Genomic DNA, 23,858 nt, shown 5'->3' on the forward strand with positions numbered 1-23,858 from the left:
GAAACATGTTCCATCTTTGTGAACTACGTGTAGAATGTTTAGTTTAAAAAATAGTTGGAGGTATTTCCTTCATGTTTTATTGAGTAAAACATATAGGAGTGGGGAAAGTAAAAATTAATATAATATTTTGTTATATGCTTCACTCCTGATGAAGTCAGTGGGAGTTGTCAGCTGAGGGCTGCTGAGTACTTGAGGTGCAGGTAGAATGTCTGCCATGGAAAACCAGTCAGACCCCTGCATTCATAAGTAAGCTAACTAATCATAGTGGCAGTAAACAAGTGACTACAGTGCCTGGGAAAACGAAGTGATGTTCAGAATGGTAGATTCAGTCATAATACTGATTGGAAAATATCATCCAATTATCTTTTCTTTGTGACATTATAGGTATTATCTTTGAGTGTGAAAGGTCAGAGTTCACAACCCCTGCCTGACAACAATGAGGTTCGCTACAGGATTTATTCCGCCGAGGCTAGAATTGTTCCTCGGACATCTCTGTGTCTCCTTTGGAATCAGGCTGCTGCAAGGTACTTAATAGTAATTTTAATAATCATAATCTACTTCTTCTCTTTTCCTGTACCATTGAGCCCATTTTTTTTTTTTTTTTTTTTTTTTTTATACTGATCATGGATGAGGGCCTCAAGTGAGACTTTAGACTGGAGAAAAATATTTACCATAAATAAGAGGGAGAAACATAGGAAATGGTCTAGCACTATTCTGGTGGCAAATGCAGTCACATGATTTAAATATGTGAAACACATTGTTTATTTCTTTATGATTATTATCTTCAGGGATAAATGAATTCTATCCAATTCAGGTAACTCTCCTGAAGTTATCAATCTGTGGGGCAGAAAAGGAAATTCTGTCTTTTTATCTCTTTCAGCTGGGCTTGTGGTTCTGGAACTTATGCTCTGTGTTTAGAAGGATGAACAGGGATTTATAACTCTAACTCCATTTATGGCTTTGAGCACATTTTGGGATTAAGGCCATGGACAGAAATTGGAAGAAGAGAGTGATTCTTTCCTTGAATCTCCTTGTCTAAGACCCCAAGTTCCTGAGCAGTTATCTTTACTCCAAGTTCATCATTACTGCAGGATCAGGCAGTGCTGGGCAAAGGGATCAAGTTTCCAGATTCAGGCACTAGACTGTTTATTACTGAGTTTCAGACACAAACTAAAGTTCTAAATGGGTTTAACAGCTTACCTGGGTACACAACTGCCCTCCAAAGCACCCAAATTCTGGTGGATCTCCCTTTTGGTAAAAAAGGAATTTTCAGTGGAATTTTTGGCCTTTTGGCCGATCTTAAATCTGATACATATATACTCTGTAATCCTCATTTTTTCATTAGTGATGAATGTTTCCAGCTTAGAAAATTAAGGAGATCATGAGGCAAAGAGAAGATCCTAAACCAACAGTCACTGAGTAATGCTCAGAAGTCTTGAAATGACTGTATTTACTATAATTGTGACAAAGTTTTGTGCCATATTAGCTAGATCTTATAGAAGGAAACACTTGAAAGAACCCTGCTACATGTAAGGCAAATGGCTCCAAAGTACAAAAAAGAATAGGAAAGTGGTTCAAAGTATATAACAGATTGTGAAAAATAAGGAAGGGTAAGCATTACATGTATAAGGGCTATGTATATCTTTGAGGATTTTTTTTTTAATCGATAGGAAAAGAGTGCTTCTACTGAAAACCTGGGAGGGTGTTTGCTTTAGGTTAGGAAGTGGCTGGTACTGCTGTGTTGAGAAGACCAGCTTCTTCCTTACCTGGAAGACTCGGGCAGGTTTGGTTGACATTTAGGCTGCTTCTTAAAGTGTCTTGTGGGATCTGTTGTGTCATGACCTGGACAAGATGTTACCTACAGTGTTCTTGAAAATGGGGTTTGCTTAAGTCTTGAGTAAAGAACACTTAAGTTCAACAAGACATTTTTTCTTTTAAAAAACATCACACCGTATAAGTATTATGAAAGAGGGATAGTGACTGCTGTGTTTTTGCCCTAGCTGGTTGTCTGACAGTCAGTTTTGCAAAGTGGTTGAGGACACTTCAGACTACGTGGAATGTGCCTGTTCTCACATGTCTATGTATGCTATCTACTCCCAGACTGACAACTTATCTTCATACAATGAAGCTTTTTTCTCTTCTGGATTTATATGTGTCTCAGGTCAGTTGCAGTATTTTTGAATCAATAATTTTAAATTTATGAGAATGAAAGTCTGTTTTGCCATAGTCTTTAATATATGTGTTTTCCCATATTCTTAGTCATTAATTCATGCAACAAATATTTATGGAGGGTCAATTTTGTAATGAGAATACAGTGAAGAGCAAGACATACTTCTGGCTCATAAGGAGGATAAAATATGGTGTGGGAGAGAAGCAAGATAATGGGGAAGGATTCAGTTCAGAGTGCTATGGTTTGGAGGTTGTCAGGGTTCTGTACATAATACATACAAAGCATTGAGTATTTTTGTTAAAAAAATAAAAACCTACTTCATGAATTGATTTGTATTCTAAAACTTAAGAGCTCTAAATATGCCAACTACTATGTTAACAATTTCTTTCACCTTTTGCATGTGGGCCCCTTTTCTAGGAATTTGAATTGTATTAATGTCTGTCTATTTAACGCAACTTAACTAAAGGATTATTTTCATTTGCTGGATTAATTATATGGTTACAAGTCTGAGAATTCCTTAAACTATATTTCTATCCCCTTCTCCCACCCATACCAAGCCCTGATTTGTCTTTTTATAGTTCCACCACTACTTCTGTGAACAATGTGTGATGGCGAGAACTGGGTATATGGTAATAACTAAAAACACGAACTCTGGAGCCATTGTACCTGGGTTAAAATCCTGGTTCTGCCATTAGTAGTTGTGGGGCCTGGAGTAGTTTACTTAATTCTCTGAAACTCTGTTTCCTTGCCTGCACAATATTATTAATAATTATATCTACCTAATAGAGTGATAGCTATATTAACTCAGAAATTTCTGATATCCTACTTTAATGGTATTTTTGTCTCCATGTATGATTAGCATTGAATGTATGTCTTTTATATTTGGTGTGCAAACAGTCCCTTTAATAATCTTTATGTATTAGAAAGTAGTTAATTACTGTTCTTTGTTCTTGGTGTTAAAATCTTTCCAGGATAGTTTCACTTTACAAAGTTACACATTTTCCTTAATATCTCTCAATTCAGAACCTATACTTAGATTCAACAGCAAAAGTTAGTAAGTTCTTATTTTTAATACTATCTTTCATTAAGGGTGACATTTCCTGACATAATGGTTCTTCCTCGATCCTTATAATTCCAAAATCAGATGAACATATCCTATTTTACTTTAATGTGACTATTTAAAGAATACAGAAATTTCACAGAATGATGAAATAAAGCCAAAAGATACAAAGTTGAAATGAACTCTAGGTGTCATTTTACATGTTTCCATAAAGACATGAATCCAGTGCTACTATGACATACAAAAATATTCTAACCTATTCCAAATACTGAACACCAATATAAAGTGTTTTAAAAACTAAGGAGAAAATATTATCCTGACCTTGTAGGAAACTAGCAGGGCTCCATGGTGTTTCCAAGTAGAATCCTTACCGAATATGTATTTTATGTACCTTACTCTAGAAAAGGGTTACATAGGTTTGCCCATGTGAGAATCAACACCTCAATGTCAGTATCTGCTTTTATTACTTGTGATTTGGGGTCATTTGGAAATGATTCTCCCCCTCTGTCCATGACATGTTATTACTTATATGCATGTTCTGTAGATCAGGAGACACGAAGGCTTGTCTCTGTGCCTCAGTTTAAGCTTTATGGGAGGATGAATGCCTGTTCCTCTGATGGGATCCCAGGAGCCAGAAAGAGAATTTATGTTTGTTACATACATATTCTATAATCTAGGTCAGACCAAACCAAGTATCCTTCTGAATTTCATAGCAACCTGACTAACTATTTTCATGAAATGTCATAAGATATAATTAGATAGGAATTTAAACTTTTTTTTTTTTTTAAGTCAGGATGGATAACAAATGTATCTTTATAAATTCTGGTCTGCAGTTCTGGTTACTATGCTCTAATAGAACAACTAAAATGATTAAAGTGTGAGAAATGGGCACATAGTCTAAAAAGATTAGTTATATCCTCAGCTTAGAAAGATGACATATACCAGTGACCTATAAAATCTTACACCAGTTTTTCAAATACCAGAAAATTTAACTGAGGTCATCCCTTGAGGTTAAAAAGATGGAACAAGAGAACAAGTAAAGTATTCCTCTATGCTTTAGAGTTTAACATTATGGAACTCACCCTAAAGATCACTTGGGGAAAGATAACTTAAAATAAATTTAGGTGATAATGCCATAATTATATAATATAACAATTATGAAAACTTAGCATGGATTTAGGTACATGCTACTATCTGAAGGTTAATGTCAGAGAAAACTACTCTGCCTACTCTTAACTCTTTGGATGTCAGAATATTGGATTGGATCCATCCTGGTTTTGACTCTGAATGAAATTCCCGAGGTCTTATGATCTTAAGGAGACTGTACAACTCCATATCCCATTTTCATTTTAGCATCAGTAAAATGAATGAGGTTATGTTTGATGGTCTTGTGAGGTGAGTCTCCTATCTCAGGAGTGGTTTGAAAGCTGAGATGAGAGCTCACATTTGTTCCACTTGGCCATTTTTTGTTTATGTTTCTTATTTTGGTTGAGAAATTCTTTAACACATTAGTCAAACTAAAACTTTTCTTTTAAATGGCTAATGGCTTTAGTTACTCTTAGTATATTACTAAGTGTTTATATGTCAACGCAATGTCAACCTTACAGTAAATAATAGGAAAAATCATCTATAAATTGCTAAATAATTAGGCATACAGGACAGATAAATCAACATAATCCAAAGCCCTTTGAAGCATATTTAATCTTTTGTTCAAGGTTTATTAATCTGCGAGAATATTCTAGTTGTGCCTTCTATATTTTATAAACTGGGATTCTGATAGTTTTTCCAGAAGATAACTTTGCCAGATGCCACCCATTCATTTCAAAACCTGTTTGTGTTTTTTAAATTAAATTCAGTTTTATTGAAATTTATTCGCATACCATACAGTCATCCATGGTGTGCAATCAACTGTTCACAATACCATCATATAGTTATGCATTCATCACCACAATTTATTTCTGGACATTTTCTTTACATCAGAAAGAATTGGAATAAGAATAAAAAATAAAAGTAAAAAAGAACACCCAAATCATCCCCCCCCATCCCACCCTATTTTTCATTTAGTTTTTGTCCCCATTTTTCTACTCATCCATCCATATACTGGATAAAGGGAGTGTGATCCACAAAGTTTTCACAATCACATTGTTACCTCTTGTAATCTACATTGTTATACAGTTGTCTTCAGGAGTCCAGACTACTGGGTTGGAGTTTGATAGTTTCAGGTATTTACTTCTAGCTATTCCAATAAATTAAAACCTAAGAGGTGTTATCTATGTAGTGCATAAGAATGTCCACCAGAGTGACCTCTCGACTCCATTTGAAATCTCTCAGCCACTGAAACTTTATTTCGTTTCATTTCGCATCCCCCTTTTGGTCAAGAAGATATTCTCAGTCCCACGATGCTCAGTCCAGATTCATCCCCGGGAGTCATATCCTGCATTGCCAGGGAGATTTACACCCCTGGGAGTCAGGTCCCATGTATTGGGGAGGGCAGTGAGTTCACCTGCCGAGGTGGCTCAGTTAGGGAGAGAGAGAGGCCCACATCTGAGCAACAAAGAGGTACTCAGGGGGAGACTCTTAGGCACAATTATATGCAAGTTTAGCTTCTCCTTTGCAGTAATAAGCTTCATAAGGGCAAGTCCCATGATAGAGGGCTCAGCACATCAAACCACCAGTCCTAATGTTTGTGACAACTTCAGCATCAGTCCAGGTGAGGAAGTCCAACACTTCCGCACTTTCCCCCAGCTCCTCAGGGGGGCCCTGTAAATATATTTTTATTCTCTGTGCAGATAGATTACTTTGGGGTGTGTCATTATTTCACTCTAACCTATACTAACCTACCATATCTCACTTCCTATTCAAAGTTCCATGTAATTGGGTGTTTGAACAAACGGACTGTAGAGTTATACTGTTTAGAAAATAAAGATCCTGCACCAAATAGACAATTCTTTCCTTGGTCTCACATGGAAGTTGAAGTTTTAAAACACAGTCCGTTTCGACCTTTATCCTTTGGCCCGGTTTGCCTTAGTCTTAGCCAGATCTGCTTCGTTCATATCACTAAGTGAAGGCTGGGCTCTTTTTCAGCTTTTTTCTTTTTTAACAGTTGCTATATGCACTAATACTGACATTCATATCCGCTGAGCTCTGGCTCTGAGTTTCAGGTGTCACAGAGATACCCATTGTTCCAGAGACCAATCAGGTTATACACTAAGGGATCAGCATCTCAAAGTCAAAACCAGTTTTAAAGATATTTTCTAAAAGTTCATGTCAAGTTGTTCCAAAAATATCAAGTTAATGTTCACTGTCATCATTATCTTAAGGTAGTCATTATGATTATGGGGGCATTCTATCAAAGTAACTTTTTTTCTGATAATTAAATGGAAAGTTATTTACAAGAATAATAGAAAAAGTCACTTAAGAACTTTAAAAAAAGAAGCAGTTTGAAGAGTTAATTGCAGAAGATAAATAAGTCAGAGAGCTTAGTTTTAATACAGACATGAATAAAAGTGTTGGATTTCTCTAGTTATGTATATAGGTGTATTATTTAGGATGAGTTTGGCAGCAAGTAACAGAAAACTCAAAATCCTTTAAAAAGGGTGATTTAGTTCGAAGGATTATTGATTCATCACTTCATTGGTGTCATCGGGTGCCCAGGTTCTTTTCATTTTTCTGTTTTGCTATCCTCAAAGATTTTTTTCTTCTTTTATTCTCAGCCTTGTCCTTACATGGTCTTGAGACATTTGCAGCAGCAAAGTATCACATACACACTAATGACCAGGCTTGCCAAGAAAAGAACAATTATTTGCATCCTGTTTGAAGAACAATGAAAACTTTTCCTGAAAGTCACCTAGAATGTTTCCTCTTACATCTCTTTGCTCAAAATCATGTCCTATAACTGTACATAAACCAGTCATTCCCTGGTAGAAAATAAAGATAGAAGTATAGAGAAATAAGCAGTGGGAGAGCAGTGAAGGTCTATTTTTCTGAACATTGAGTCTCCAGTGCCTAATCCAGTCCCTGACACAGAGTAGTTTTTCAATAACTATTTGTTGAATGAATAAATAAATGAATATACAATGTTGATCTGATAGCGTCCAACAATGAAATGCACTTGTGGCTGTGTAATTAAGTTCATATTCACGTGCCAAACCATCCTATTTCAACCATTGCTAAAATTCTTCTGAAATGTGATATACTCCTTGCTTTCATTCACAAGGTTAATACAGCAATGTCCAGTAGAGCTTCCTGTGATGATGGAAATGTTCTGCACTGTCCAATAGGGTAGCCACTGGCCACATGTGGTTGTTGAGTTCTGGAAATATGGCTGGTACAACTGAGGAACTGAATTTCTAATATATTTCATTTCAATTGATTAAAAATTAAATTTAAATAGCCACATGTGGCTAGTGGCTATTGTATTAGGGCAGATTTAACACCCTGGCTATCTGAGGGCTCATCTCTTGGTAACTGCATCCCTCTGGAGTAAATCCTTACTCCTGCTCCATAGAACTTGTTTACTGTAAAGTGTGTCAGAATCATAATGACTTTTATTTAGCCTAAGTCTTTTAGAACTATTTTGTTTTCCTGCCTTCAGCTTATTAGTAGCGTTTTGCTGAGGGAAGAGTGCAGGAATATGGGACTCAATAGAGATGAGCAATAAAAAGTAGAAAAAGTGACAGTTATAACTAGTAATCAGTGTTGAAATAGAAAAAAACAGCTAAGCTAAAAAGATAATAACTGGTTTAATAATGAGCTAACAGTAATTTGGTTTGTTTGGATTTATCTGCCGAGAAGGCAGACATTAAGAAATTTTCATGGGAAAATGTTTATGGAAGGGTAAACTTCAGTTATTTGGAAAGTAGGCCATTCTTAAGTAATGCCAGAAAATATAAATATTTATTAAATATGTCTATTCATATGCAAAATTACTTATGTTTGTATATATGTGTATATATATACACATTCAAATATTGTATAGATAGTTAAGATCTTTAGTCGAGGTTGATATAAGCAAAAATATCTAGCAGTTCTTCAGATTTTTTCTTATCTTAATCAAAGATTATCATTTTATTAAGGTAATTTATCTTCTTTCTATTGAATCTTGTAGAAAAGTCATTTGTGCTAGTGAATTAACTAATTGTATTTTTCCAACTGAGTCTGTAATCTGTATAGTGCTAGGAAAAAAGTACAGGAGAATTCTCAGTTAGATGCTTGTTTTGTCTATATAATTGCCAAAGAATCAATTTTTAAAAAAACTGTTTAGAATACAACTTTAGGTAATACCTGTAATTGTTATTCTTTATTTTTTAGAAATATTCTATTTCACATTTTGTGATTTGCAAATACTCATTATGTTAAAATTTTTTCTATCATTTTGATAGAAATTTGACTTGTATATTAAAGCATGTATGCTAAATATAGCTATTCAATTGCAGGTAAGAAAATTTAAAAATTAGCATATAGTGTTTTAGGAGCTTGGTAACTATAGTAAATTTAAATTTAAATTTCTTTAAATCTCTAGTACTCAATATGTGGCCCAAGGCGAGATGAGCTTCCCTTGGCCCAGAAAACAGCTTACTTGAGATTTTTAGCAATATTTTTCTCCTTTCAATACAAATTGCAGCTAGAGAACCATCACGCATTAGCTCTAGGCTAATAGCCTATGGTCCATTTTCCTGCCACTAGCTTTGAAACTTGCACTGCCACTAGGTGTCACGCTAGCATTTTAATTGAAGCTTATTTTCATTAATTAATTATTTCTGAGCTGGTCAATTTTATATCATGTATTAAGTTTATTTCATGAAACAGAGATGTAAAATGGATTACCAAGTTAAGGGAAATGCCTATGAATAAGCTCTTCTTGTGAACTAGAAAAACAATTGAGTCACATGTATTTCTTCCTTGCCCAACACTAATCCCTTTTCTTCCCATTGTTATCATCTACCGCAGTAAACTTACAATGACGCTTTTGAGTCAATGCATTATATTCACACAGGCACACAACACTCACACTCACACATCCACTTAAACCTTCAGTAAAAGCTGGGTTTGACTATCCCCGTGAACTCAAAGCCTACCTTAGTGAAGGCAGAGCATCAGCTCCAATAATTTACAGCCTAAGTAAAGATTCAAAACCAGGCAAGACTCTGCAGTTTCTGAAGATGCTCTGTGTCCCTGTGTGGGTGGATTTTGGAGGCAGCCCTGGGACCTGCACACCTGCCCAGGAACACCCCCTCACAGCATTCCTGGAAATGGATTGCCCAGATTTCTTGGCCAAATTTCTAAGCTGAAAGCCTTGACTAATGCAAAGCCTCCCTTCCTTTGTGATGTTTTATCTATCTTATTAAAGTCTGAAAACATGATTGAAAGCTTTTTCCAAAAGGAATCCTGAGGCATTTCTGTACATAAAATGAGCCTTAAGGCCCCAGGTGGGCATTTTAAAGATGTCCAGTCAGTCCACTTATGCCAGCACACATATTTTAACAGTTTGTTTCATAACATCAGAGAAGATAATGGAAGAAAACAAATGCTTAAATACACGTGTCCCCTGTACGTCAAGGAGACATTGATGTAAGTAATTGACGTAATGTATGCAACGTACATGGCAAGGCAAAATACACATGTTGATTGATGTTATGTTTTGATAATTCTTGATAAGTTAACTATTGAAGTGAGGGTTGAGTAAAAGGCTTAAGTAAAAAAACAAATGACTTATCAATGATTTTTTTTCCTCCTTTATAGGCAGTACATTTAAAATTTAAAAGGTAGGAAATGTTTTTAAAGTATGTGTATACTCAGAGTTTCAAACCTAGCCTTAGAAGAAATTTATATGAATTGCAAGATAAAAGGTTTGTTTAGTGTTGAAGTTCTTATCATCCCCTTGAAGTAGTAGTCATAGGTGACATCAAGTGGTTTTAAAGATAATGAAGGTAAATTTCTTCATGTCATTTAGAAACGTCGATCTTTAGGTTAAAAGTAATTGCAGGGTGGAGGAACACATTTGGCTCTGGTTTTGGCACCTGGTTGCATAAGCTTGCCTTTAAAGTTCATAATCACCACTGTTGTAATTACATAATTATTCCTAGTAGATGAGGGGTAATTACCAAACCTGAATTTTGGTAGGTCCATTCACAATTTTATGCTTGAAAAACGCTATTCACCTCCCTGAATATCTCTATCTACCAAGCCACCTGTTCTTAGAAAATTGGATAGAGTTTTGTGCTTTTCTTAAACAGTAAAACTGATACTAATGTAAACATAGAAAACCCAATGCTTAATGAAAATTATTAATCTCCATTTGTGATTTAGCAGGAGAGAGAATATGTAGATATTTTTAAATTTAAAGTTATCCTGTGGACTTTATTGATACATGTAAAGATTTTATGTTATGTAAAATGGAAGAAATTAAAATCTTTCTCATAGGCAAGCTACAGGCCTTATGTGCTTTGCTGTCCTAGAGATTTTCGGTATGAAAGTGTTGACCTGTTCATGGATTGTAAAACCACACATGGATGTTTTTTGTCCCTATAGGTCTTTGCTTGGCTGTACTTTCCCATATCTTCTGTGCCAGGTACTCCATGTTTGCAGCTAAACTTCTGACTCACATGATGTCAACCAGTTTAGGTACACAGGTAGGAGAGTGCCGACATTCCTACTTCTCATGAGATGTTCATGTTTCTTCTTTTATGATCCTTGAGCAAAATGTATAAGTAGAGTACCATTGTACTAAGAGCGGTAACAGCTGTTACCAAAAAGATGCTTTCACTGAATTTGACAAAGCTATTTATATTGCCTTGGTAACCTGTCTTAGCTGTCTGATCTTGCTTTTGCTTCTTGTGTGCAAGATCTTAGAAAACCCTCCTTCCATAATTAGAGTTTTCTTGGCTGTATTTGCCACCCACTCTGGTGATTTTTTTGGCAGCAGAATTTGTACAAGATTTAATTATAGCCCTGTAGAATTGCAGACAACACTTCAGTGTCCTAGCAGACAAATTTCCTCATGTCTAGGGATGTGTAAGAAAGAGCCAGGATTTATATGCTGGAGCCCTGCCTTCTGATTTACATTGTACTTAACATTAATTTTGGAGAAAACGTTTGATCAAATCCATATTCTTTGGTATATTTTTTGGCATATATGATACAATATAGCATAAAAAATAATATAGCTTGTGGGTTGTGACACAAAATGACTAAAATACAATTTCCATACCTTATTTTTGGCAGGAAGAATTGATATATTGTTGATGAAGTCTTTTTCTGAAAATGGTATAGCTAGCTACCATGATTTTACAAATACCAATTAACTAAAGGGAGTAATTGCCTCCTTAAAACATTTTGGCAAAGGCTTTTTAAAATTCGCCCCCCAAAGACAAAAATGAAGCTGACAGTAGGTACTTGGGCCTACCCTTTCTGAATTTTAAGTCATTTTTATAACTCCAGTCTTGCCAGTAGGGGTTATTCTAATTCCAGCCTTGGATGTCTCATCTGGGATCCTCCATCAATTTTATGTTGTTTAGATTTCCACTAGGGAAGTCTTCAAGAAGACAGGCTTGGCCTGTGTATCTTTGACCTAGTGAAACTTCTTTCTGTAGCTGACCTAGAGTGTTTGAGTTGTGAAGACTTTGGGGTGGGAGGACTGTCTTCACAGTAAAGACACATCCCAAAGCTTTAGACCTCAGCTTTAGGCTTCTGCTAGGCCTTTCTGTTTCAAATCTTTATTACTCACCCAGGACCAAGTTGAATGGATTTTGTGGAGAAGGGAAGAATGGGATTATAATATGCCCTGACTTCCTTTCCTAGCAGTGAGAATCATAGAGGTCAGTGAGTCAGTCAGACAAAATATGTTGAAATTCAGCTCTGCTTCTCTATCTGCAGTTTATTAATTATAAATGGAGATGATACATGAGAATCTAGAGATTGTTTCTGCTTTAAAAGTCAAAAGTCTCTGCTTTAATCATGTGTATGTCATGCTAGCAACTTTGAGGAGCATTGACCAGCAGGAGGCAGTAGAAGATTTTTTTTGCGAAACTGGTTGTCAGTCTCTGGCAAAGGTGGAGTTCAGTGGAAAATTTGAAAGATGTTTTCACAGCACTTCTTTGCCTAGGCTGAAAGTGTTAGTCTGCAACACAACATGTGCACATTTGTGGTTTCCTACCTCTGTCTTTTTATCTCCTCTGTTCAGAATTGAAGTAGATGCATCAGTAAGGTGCCATACGAAATCTTGGATGTCGTTGGTTTCGGATGTTTCTTTTTATCAGTTATCATTAATATTTAAATTGAGGAACTGAGAATTATTTTTTGTCATTATATTTTTGTTGTGATAAATTTTAAGGCATGTGATACTGATATAGAATAATGTGTTTTCTGAAATGTCACTGACGTTTTCAGACAAGATCTGTACTTTCAGTATTGCTTATCAAAAACTTGGTAATTTTCTTCAAAGCCAAGTCAGTTTATCTCGCTTGCCTATAATAAAATGATTAAACAGCAAGAAATTGAGGGACCATTACTTTATGTGTATAGTGAAAAACAGCAAATAAATTTTCATGGCATTGGGCAATATTTCTTGTAAAAACATCTAATTGTATCTTTGGGATTTTTATCTTGGAATCACATTGCCAACCTGTGTGTGCCCTGATAAGACTGGTAAACAACTAGGACAAAGAGCAAGTTTGCAGTTCAGGGTTCTGAGTTTTGGGGGTTCTGTCAAGAATGCAATTCTCCAAATCTGAAAGATCAGAAGTTTCCTCATAGAAAACATGATGATAAAATAGAATTGCTTATAATGTGATTAATAATACTTAGCAAGGGGGAAATAATTGTTTTTTCTTCTGTTTTTTTTTGTTTGTTTGTTTGTTTGTTTGTTTATGTGCTTCAAAACTCATTTTCTAAAACTGCAGGGCAATTGTGTGTAGTAAATTTGTATTTAAAAATGATTAAATTTAGCACCAAACCTTATATTATAATGCCTGAATTCCGATGACATTGTGAATATTTGAAAATTTGAAATACTAAATTTAAGTTTTTGGGAGCCACTGAATGTGCAGGAGTTACGGTTACATAAGCCTTCTCCTCAAGACGGGAAAAGGAAATTGCCTTAAAATTTAGAGGACAATTCTCTGGAACTTAGCACAACTTGGGGTGTCAGTGTGTTTTGCTCAGTTTCCTGAGCAAATGGGATAAATCATTTGGCATTGGCTTGTTTCCCACATAGGAGCCTGCTCAAAAATCCTTGCTAAGAGATTCTGCTTTAACCTGGAATTTATGACATTCTTGTTTTGATCACCTTGCATCTTTGAGAATCTTTGAGAATCATTGACTACACATGACCAAGGCCAGAAGCCATGTGCAAGCTCCCAAATACTAGCTCCTTCTACTACTATAGGGCCTTGTTTCTCCCCCAGCAGCTTGTACTGTTTGTTAATAGTGCCAACTCAAGAACTTATTGTGCGTTTAGGACCTGAAAAATATGTATCTCATAATTTTTATCAATTGAACAGATTAAGAAAGATTGTAAAATGTTCATTAACCAGAATGGACTTTCCGTTAACTTGGTTAATCACTTATTAACCAGACTATCTTTTGTTATATCTACTTTTGTTACTGAATTTAAGTACAAGGTTCAAAATTGGCTCTTTCTTTGAAGATTGGAAACTTGAGAAGCACAAAGGGTCATCATTCAGTAGAACATTTATTATTATATATTAGTGCAGATGTAAATGGATTTAAAAAAATGTTTCCTAAACTTCGATGTTAGCATCTTGTTAAAATTCAGGTACTGAATTCTGGGATGGGTCTCCAGCTCCTGCTTGTTGAGATGTTAGGTTAGCTGTTATTATGACCCAAGCACATCTCTGGTTGTTGTTGCAACTGCTGCTTATGCTGCAGTTGTTTATTACTACTATGATTATTATTATTTTTATATATTATACAGTTAACCTATTTTCCTTTCTGTGAAAATTGCATATATATTCCATTAATTAAATTTTTATTTTCATTTAAAGTGTCATTGCCTTTCAGACTACTTACAATCATTTATCTTTCCCTCTTTAAGGAAAAGCTTGTGCTGCTGCTTCTTTCTGCTTTTCCTTTTTTGTTTTTTTTCCTTGATTACCTAGAAAGGGAAAGGTCCTTAGACAAGCGAATTAATGTACAACTCAGAGTGCAGACCTTGCTTTTACTTTGGTCTTTGTCTTAGCATTTCACACTTTGCAGAAACTCTCAGTGTTATTTCTGGACTTAAAATAAACCACTAAAAGATATTGTAGCTAGTTTTTCCCCCAAGTTCTTTTTTTTCTTGTACAGAGCTTGTTAGTGCCCTGTTTTAGTAGAATTGAGCCTATATTATTTTTATTTTTCATAAAAAAAAACTGAGCTATTTAACTGTATCTTTTCTTCATGTAAAGATTAATTTTGTGACAGTGAAATAAAGGACATTCTGCATACAGGTGTAAATATATATTTAAGCTGAATGTATTAAATTATTTGACTCCTAATTTAGTTAATGCTCATCAGTATGGCCGAAAATATTATGCATGACTACAAATGCCCATTCAGTTATCCAGTGGCGAAATTAAAACCCAAACAAAATAAAACTTTAACAAACCCTTCTTATCCCAGTCAGAAACTTCAATCAGTCATCAACCCATTCACCTCTACAGCGTCTACCATATATACAGTATTAAGATTTTGCCATGAGAAACACCAAGCAAGACATGCACGCATGAAGCATGAAAATAACAAGCTAAAACAGTGACCTCATGGTCACTATATGAAGATCTCTTCAATTTAATCTGAGCCTCAGTCTGAAGAGGCTCCATGGAGGAAGTGGAATGCGACCTGGCTGGTGAAAGATGTATAAGATTTGAAGAGTTAGAACGTGATACATTCTAGGCAGAGAGACGAACTGGTATAAAGCCACGGAGGGAAGAGTGAACCTGACGAAGTTTGGCTGGGTGAGGTCTAGAGATGTGCGTAGAGAAATATATAAGACTTGGGCCCTTCCCTAATGTCTGACAACTGTGGGGAGTCACCAGTCACTAGTGGAGTTAGTCCCCAAAGTCACAGGATGAATGGAGTGTTTTTGAGGATGAATCTGGCAATGAGGGGTTAAATGAGAAATGAATTAAAAGCAGTGGAGAGGCTAGAATTAGGGAGATCCATTTATGGAGACAGGGTAGGCAGCTTTTGCCCTCATCTTGTTATTCTGAGTTGTGAGCTTGGGCAATGATAGTGACCATGAGAATTCAAAGGAAGGGATAAGAACTAATAAAAACACCCTGTTTTGCTTTACAAATGTTTTGCAGTTTCACTCTTTCTCTCTTTAAAACAATAAAAAGATGATATTACACATTTTATTTTATTTAATAAACATTAACTTAGTGCTTCCTAAATGTTAGACACTGTTCAATTCTGTTGATAAGTATTAAGTCATTTAATCCTCCCAAGAGACTTATGATGTGTGGGTACCAATATTATTCCTGTAATACAGCATGAGGAAACCAAAAGAGTTTAAGTAACTTTCTCTAGGTCACATAGTGGTAAGTGACTGAACTGGTATTTGAACACAAGCAGCCAGGTTCCAGGCTTTGCTGTTAACCATTATGCTATGCTGCCTCACAAATGAAGAATCGGCATTTACTGTATCTATCACTAAAACAAGTTAAAAAAACAAAACAAAACAAAACTTTAAGGTGATTATAAAACTGGTGGTTTCATTTGACTTAAATAAGAAAGGCTGGAAGATTTAATGGATGGAGAGGGACAAGTGCTTTGGACATCAGGTATTTAAAATTTTAATAGAGCATTTATGCTAGAGATTTGTATGTTATCTTCATAAAAGTGGAGGTCTTGACACTGTAAAATAGATTCTCTGAGACAGGAAGTGTAGTGAACTTTTGAATATAGAATGTGCATAGCTAATGCATTAAGGGCTTGCCAAAGGCCAGACACATTGGGCTAAGTGATTTACATGTATTGCATAATTTACTCCTTATAACAACCAGTTGAGGGTGGGTACTGTTATAATCCCCATTTTACAGATGGAAAAAATGAGGCTCAGAGAGTTTCCGTTCCCTGCCTTAACCCTTATAGGTAGAAAGTGAGGGAAGAAAGATTCAAGCTCGAGTCTGTCTGACTCCAAAACCCATGAATTTAAACACCATAATATAAGGAATGAGGAGGTCCACTGGAAGCAGAGAATTAAAGCATAATGAAAATTTTTGAAGACAAGAAGGGAAATAAAAAGGTTTCCAAGGGAAAGATTGGGCTTCTGTAGGAAAGTTGTCCTCAAATTTGGCAGAAAACCTTGGAGAGTGATGATGAAAATTAGACACAAAAGGTTATGGAGTGAATGGGGTAGGGGAGATGGAAGAGGCTGTCTCAGACCACACCTGAGAAGGTTGACAGTGAAAGAAGGGGAGCATTGAGGGGACAGGAAGAGGGAACAACTCCACCTGCTCTGATCATAGCAGGTTTGCTGAGGGGAAGCTGGACTCTGGGCTAAAATGGAAGGGACAGGTCTCCTCCTCTCCCCCCTCCCAGCCCTGCATTTCCATGGGTAGGTATTTTCCTCTTCTTGAAAAGAGAGCTTCCTGTATAAGTCAAATGAGAGAGTAATAGGAATTAGTAAATTGTCTCTTTGGTCCATGTTTTTATTTATAATTTTTAAATGCTTTGGATTTTTTTTACGCCTAAGGCAAGTAGTGTGCTAGTATGCCTAACCTAATCCTGTTATATCTAGGCAAAGGTTAGAGTTCTAGCTTTACCTTTTTTTCCCCCATTTGTTGAATCCAGGTTTCTGTGATGACCCTACACTTTTGGTATTATTATTGAACTTCATGTGAATTGCTGTCAATTTGCGAGGCAATTTTGTAACTAGTGATGATCAAATAATTTGATAATCCTTTCTACCACCAAAAATATTATGTTATTGTCCTTTGAGGAATTAAGATTTTCTTATTTAAAATGGAGTGAAACTTAAATATTGCTCAGTGTTGACTTCTAAAATAATAAAATATTTTATTTTTGCCTTCTTATTTGAGTGATACAACTTCCTTTATATGTCAAATTTGTCTTTCTTAAAATCTTTCAATAATAAAATCTAGCTCCCTTTTCTCAGCAAACTTTCACAGTTTAGCTCAATCATAGACTGTTCTCACTAAACTGAAAATAAGTGGATGCTTAAGATATAAAAATAGTATCATGGTCACACTACTGGGAAATTCAAACTTTCCCGAGTGCTGAAGTAGCAAAACAACAGAAAGAGTGAGTAATATTCTGAATGAGGTTACAGTGACATTATCTTGTTTGCAACATGTCTTTTGTTACTAGGAAAATTTGTGAGGCAAATCCAGACTTTACCAGAAAATACCAGTTTGGAATCTTCTACTACAGCCTCAGAAACATAAACTATCCTTGACTTTTAAAAGACTTGCTTTGATGTCTCTAACTAGAGAAAATCCAGAGTATGAGAAAAACTTTTTTTTACAAATATTTAGTGAGTAGTTGTGTGGAATTTTAAGTAATAACTATGGAGTGTAGGGGGGAGAGCCCTACTCTAGTTTTGGAGTCAAGCATAAATGGGGTGACATCCCTAAGCTGCAGGTTTCTCATTGGAAAAATAATAAGAATACCTGCCTTGCAGAGTTTTTAAGAGGGCAATGGATCATGTTTAAAAAGTAGGAAACACATCCTGGTATAAAGTAGGTGCTGCATGAGAGCTGTGAAGGAGAAAAAGGAGTGGGGGAGCAGGACTGGGATGATCACTACTGCCAGGCAACATGAGAGGCCCTTTGGATTTTGTTCTGACTTTGACATTTCTGAATGCCTTCTGGAGAACCAGAGGCCCCTTTTCTGTTCTTGAAGCTTTCTTAAATCAACTGCAGGGGAGGTGGCAAGTTTTCAGCCTCACCCTTTCCAAATAGGCGGGTTTATCAAGCTTGCTACCACACCTCTCACCCTACTGGCTCATAAAGGCTTTCTGTTGGTTTACATTATCTGTAAACACTCATTAATTTTGCTTTGCTCATACTTTTCAAATGAGGTATTTGCTAAGTGTTTGTGTCCTTATTGCTTGGGTTGGATTGTTAGAACCTCAAGAACTGTAGGGAGCTATCTATATATAGTATGACCTTGTGTATGTTTGTACACATACATTTGAAATTTGGCATATATTTTAAAATAGAGAGATATTTATTTAGGGGAACACTCAGCCCTGAAAGGGATGATAAGCACTTGATATGCATAATTCCATGTAATCCATACAACATTCTATGAGGTAGTCAGTATTATTTTTATTTATTATTATTGCCTCTCTATTACAGATGAGAAGTCTGAGACACTAAGAGGTTATATCACTTTCCCTATCAGCTTCAGAGCCAGTTTGCCCACAGACTTTAGAATCCTCGGTGGTGAATGTGTGGCTCTGCATTTCTCCTTGCCTTCCATGGAGCCGGAGAGCATGGTCTTCTTGCAAACAGTTTTAATATTTACTCTACACTATACTAGTAGGCCTCTCTTCAATCTCCTTTTTAAATTTTTCTGAAATCTTGCTTTCTTTTGTGATGTTTTTCAAAGAGTATGCCTTACGAAATTGGTTTTTAAATTTGCATATATTTAAGTCCCAGGAAGTTGTGTCTCCTAAGTTTTAGCTGCTTTTTTTTTCTCTGTGCACAGAATATCTTATATGCAGTTATCTGCCTAGCCAAGCTTTAAGTCCCCGCTGGAAGAGACCTTTTTCTTTTAATATCATATGCAAGCCAAAAGATAAATAAGAGAACCAAAATAACAACAGCCATAAAAATAAAGCATCCTTTCCTATGGGCTTGTTGGCTGTGTGCAATCTAGATCTACCTTCCTGCCAGGCCCCATTAGGATGCCATCTCCCAGGAACATATACTCTGTGTGCTGCCAGGGATGGGGTGGGACTTGGTTTCAGGCACCATGTTATTGTTATTGCCAAACTGAAATATTTGCATGTCACTTATCAACAATCAAGTGCATGTCATGGCCAAATTTCCTGTTTAGAAGATGGCATGTGCAAGTGATTCTGTGGGGCTTGGCATGGGAACTGTGAGAAATTCCACAGCAAACTCAGATCTCACGTCTGAGAGGTACTCTGCCCCTTTCTATGCTCTCCCTCCATCTAGAATACAGAAATCAAAGTTAAATGAAAGTTGACCTCTAAGTGTAAATTTGCTAGTTTTGTATACTTGCAAAACTTTTTAGTATGGATTTCATTTTTTTAATATATGCATAGAGTTAACCATATTTTGGAATTTAATGCATTTTCCCCCACTTCCTCCAGAGTGTATCCTAAGTGTGTTCCTTCCTCTCAATCTTCACCATCATCATGCTTGTCCAAGCCACTTCTCTTCTGCAACAGCCTCCAAACTATTCTCCGTGGTTACTCGGGCCCCTTTCTGTATAATCCATTGTTTTCTCACCAGCCCTAGTGGTCCTTTTAAAGACTAAATTAACTCAGGTTGTTATCTGCCTAATATCCTTCAGTGACCTCCTATTGCACATAGAAAAGGAAATCCTGACCCAGTCCAACAGACCCTTCAAGATCTCTTTGCCTACTCTCTGCTCTCATCTCTTACCATCTCCCCTCATTCACTCAGCACTATCCACACTGGGGACTTTTCAGTTCCTTCAGCATGCCCCATTCCTTCTTGTCCTGGGTCCTGTTTTCTGGTTAATTCCTAAACATGGAATGCTCCACCCCCAGTGTTTTGTGTATTGCTATATTAATTATCCATCCTTCATTCACATTCAGCCCACATGTCACCACCTCAGAGCAGCCTCCGCGAGTAGCCCCCTTACCCTTCAATATCACATAACTGTTATATTTACTGTATATCTTATATTAATATCTGAATTATCTGGTTTATTTATTATGTTCTGTCCCCTTCCTCTTTCCCTACTTCTGTTAGGATGGAAGCTCATCAGATCAGGGATTGCCTGTCTTGTTCATTCCTGTATTTCTAGCACTCACAAAAAGCTTTTGGTACACATTAGATTTTCAATAAAAACCGGTCAAATAAATGAAAGAAAGAATGAGGATAAAGGAAATGGAAGGCTCGCTCCTAAATAACTTTTTTGGAAAACTAAAACTAACCTATCACCATTTTCTCATGAAAATAATCACTTCCTATATTCTCAATTTCTTAAAAAAAAAAGTAGGATTAAGCTAAATAGATTATTCGTATTCTTAGAGAAATGTAATGTTGAAGTGGTTTGTGTCTTATAAAGAAATTCCATTATAAACTTTTGTTTGTAATTTAAACAGGTCCAATTCATAATTTGTTTTTTTAGAAAAAAAATGAAATTACAATGGGAAATTAAGATCCCAAACTAACCACCAAAGCCCATTTATCCCTTGGTAAGACTGAGACTATTGTGGATTCTCATTGTACTTACTTGGTAATTTTTCTTCATGTTAAATCTCATTCTAATTTCTAATTTGAAATTTCAAGAAAACCCTTGCTGCTCCCACAGCCTCTGTTATATGGCTGTCCCTCTTTCGAAAGTCCATTCCATAGAAGTGGATGGTAAGGGCTGCAGGTTAGTGGAGGGTGGGGAGAGATGAGATGGAGGGGAAAAAGAAGACTTCTGGAACCCAGCTTTCTGAGTTCAGGTAGATGCTTCTGCTAGGGAGTAGGATAGCAAATGTTAAGGTTCCTGAAGTTTGTAAATATAGAGTGAGGATAGGATTTGGCTCTTAAAGCAGTTTTAGTAACTTCTTAGTGATAAGCATCATTAGAGATGAGACAACTACTGAAGGATACAGAACAAGTTTTCTGAAGTAAGATCTTTCTATATTCCATAAGGTTATCATGGCAATAAAGTTTTGTAGTAACATTGAGTGTAGTCACTCAAGACGGATAACAACTAATTATAATAACTATTTCTAATAAATAATTAACTATTAAGTGTCTGTAGTGCCAAAGTAATTAATATGGGCCATTAAAATAAGGATATATAAGTTTAAGGCTGTCATACTGGTAGAATGTTGGAATTGGGGCTGAGATGAAATACCACAACATACTGCAATATGTCTAGACATAATGAGCAGTCTTATCATGTTTAAATCATGTTTATATGAAACTACTCTTGGTTTCTGAGTTTATTATACCTAATACCACATCCCCAAAACCTTTTTTACCCATGAGTAGCTGAAAGCATTCATTAGAATGCCTGGTATTTTGAAAATAAGTGGGTTCATGAGATGTAACAATCACAAAACCCCATTCCCTCTCCCCCCAAAAATTAAAAAAAATAAAAATTTTTGCACTTAAGAAGTGCTATTTTGCAGCTTAGAAATCTTTAGATAAAAAGTGAAAGTGTTGGTTAATTTTCTTGCTACTTTGAATCTGTGTAGAGGTGTTCAATAAATATTTATTTAAAAAGGGCAATATAAGCATTTACAATTACACAAATATAGATGTGTAGGCATTGCTTACCCCATAGAGGTACAAAGTCTGGAGGAGTCCAAGAGATTAACCTTAGGAAGTCAGAGTAGCTAAATTGATGGTGTTTTAACTCAACTACTAGTCATCATTACTGTTAACCCATGAGGTTACTCATGAAACCCCTTAAAAAATAGCTGTATATTGTACAAACAACCCATACCCGAGCAACCTTAAACTCTTAAGGACTAGTGTTTGTCAGGATTACTATTGAAGACTAGTGTGAATATGGAAAAGCCAGGTGAGGGCAAGGCAGTCTGTATACCACCTCTTGTTTGATTCTTTATTCAGGATAGCGAAAATTCAGTTTATTCTCTAGGTAACAACGAGAAGAAGACCTTTTCCGAAATTTTTGTGGAGGCAAAATTTAAATTTATCTCATTGTATACAGTAGTCATCCAGTGTTTCCATTCAGAAAATATTTAGTGTCATATGTAATATATAAGGCTGTTTGCTAGGAACTGCAGACATAAAGATAAATAAGATATAGTTTGGACCCTCAAGCAATTTATAGTCTACTAAAATGGGGATAAGTGTAAATAAATGAATGCAGTAGAGTGTTTTAAGCATATGATAGAAATCTTTACAGCATACAGTGGGAACATAAAAAAGGAAGTTAAGAATTTTATCCAAGGTGAGGGGTGAAGTCAACAAAATCTTTATGAAGATGAGAATGCTTAAGCTGTCTTGAAAGATGAGAAGCCTTCACCAGGTAGAATCTCCATATAATTAAAATATAGACATTAGTAAAGGAAGAGGAATGGGCTGTGTCTGGCAGGATTAGCTATGCAAAAAGCATTGTTCTGTGTTGGCTTCAGGGGTGGTTCCACTGGTTAAGGTTGGTGGTGAGTAGTGGAGAGCTACCACTGGTGCAGACATGGAAAAAAGGGAGAAGAATCTCCAGACCTGAGCACAACTGATATTTGGGGAGTAACAGCACACAAACATTTCTGATAGATTTTTTTCTAGGATAAGAAGTTTAATTCCACAAATACATTTTCATGTTTAATAAACATTTTTCTGATAAATGTGGTAACTGGTCTTATCCGAGAAGGCCAGAGTATTCAGTTATATACAACTGCTCATAGAAAACTCAGTATTCTCTCTGTGTAAGGTCAGTGGGGTTTCAGATTTTTTTTTTTTTTTTTGTAGTGATGCCCCTTAGAAACTAGCACATTCACTATGCATTATGATAAGAAACTATTTCATATTTTAAAGAATAAAACCTCATAACATCTCCAGTGAATCCTTTCTTATTCTGGTGAAGAAATAGGAAAATAATCTAATCAGGTATAAAGTGTATTTTTCAATGATACTTCAAATACACCTGTAAAGGCATGAATCAATGTAACTTTTATATTTTAATATTTATATTTATATAAAAATATCAATTCAATACTACTTTTTATATACCATTTATATAAACCTTAGGGAAAATTCAGAAAAAAAAATACATAAGAAATTGTGATAATCCTGACCATGTAACTGTAGGAAATATATCCTTTTTATATTTTCAATGACATTTTTGTGAATTTATTGTTAAATTCATATTCTTGAGGTAAAGATAAATTTCAGAGGCTAAAGAAACATATTGAAAATACCTCAGGAAAATATTTATGTTTCTGTTTAGAAATTCAGCATGTGCAACTCTTTTCTAGGTTATTAATAGGCTTGAGTACAACAATATAAGCAGTTTCTCCTAAATAGAAGCAAGTCTGAGAGAACAGACTTCCGTCAGAATTGGCTGCTGTTGGGAGAAGGGAAGCTGATTTCAAACAGTTTTGTGAGAACCTGGAAAAAAGGAAGCAATTCAGCTTCACAATCGGTCACTGATATTTGATTTATTCTCTTTGGCGTTTACAAGTGGCTGCCAAGTTACCTATAATACGCACTGCCTAATCCTTAGAGGCCTCTCTTCTAGCTGTAGTCTGCGTCAATGGTGGCTGTGAAAGAGGAAGCAACTTGAAGATTGTTTACCACTGAAGTTTAAAATGGAATTAGAGGACTAAAGTAAGTGGTTTAAAACAGCATTGAAATGCTGTTTTGTATAAGTTTTAAAAATATAGTGTTTGCCGAAAGAGTTGTTTAGGGTCTAGTCCTAAATGTTAATTAGGGTCTTATTCTGAAGATCACCTTTATACCATTTCTTTGAGGGTAA

The 23,858-nt window shown here is 35.8% G+C and overlaps 1 protein-coding gene across 1 annotated transcript in view; it reads left to right on the plus strand.

The window, feature by feature from the left end:
* The window catches only part of ADGRV1 (adhesion G protein-coupled receptor V1), a 635,274-nt gene that overhangs the window by 253,831 nt on the left and 357,585 nt on the right, over positions 1-23,858 (plus strand). The window contains exons 81-83 of the mRNA XM_037801795.1: positions 385-524; positions 2,001-2,161; positions 10,761-10,861. Of these exons, the coding sequence (XP_037657723.1) occupies positions 385-524; positions 2,001-2,161; positions 10,761-10,861 (402 nt within the window). The remainder of the gene's footprint in view (positions 1-384; positions 525-2,000; positions 2,162-10,760; positions 10,862-23,858) is intronic.

Source organism: Choloepus didactylus, chromosome 13 (genome assembly GCF_015220235.1).
Source record: "Choloepus didactylus isolate mChoDid1 chromosome 13, mChoDid1.pri, whole genome shotgun sequence".
In the NCBI taxonomy this organism is placed as follows: Eukaryota; Metazoa; Chordata; class Mammalia; order Pilosa; family Megalonychidae; genus Choloepus; species Choloepus didactylus.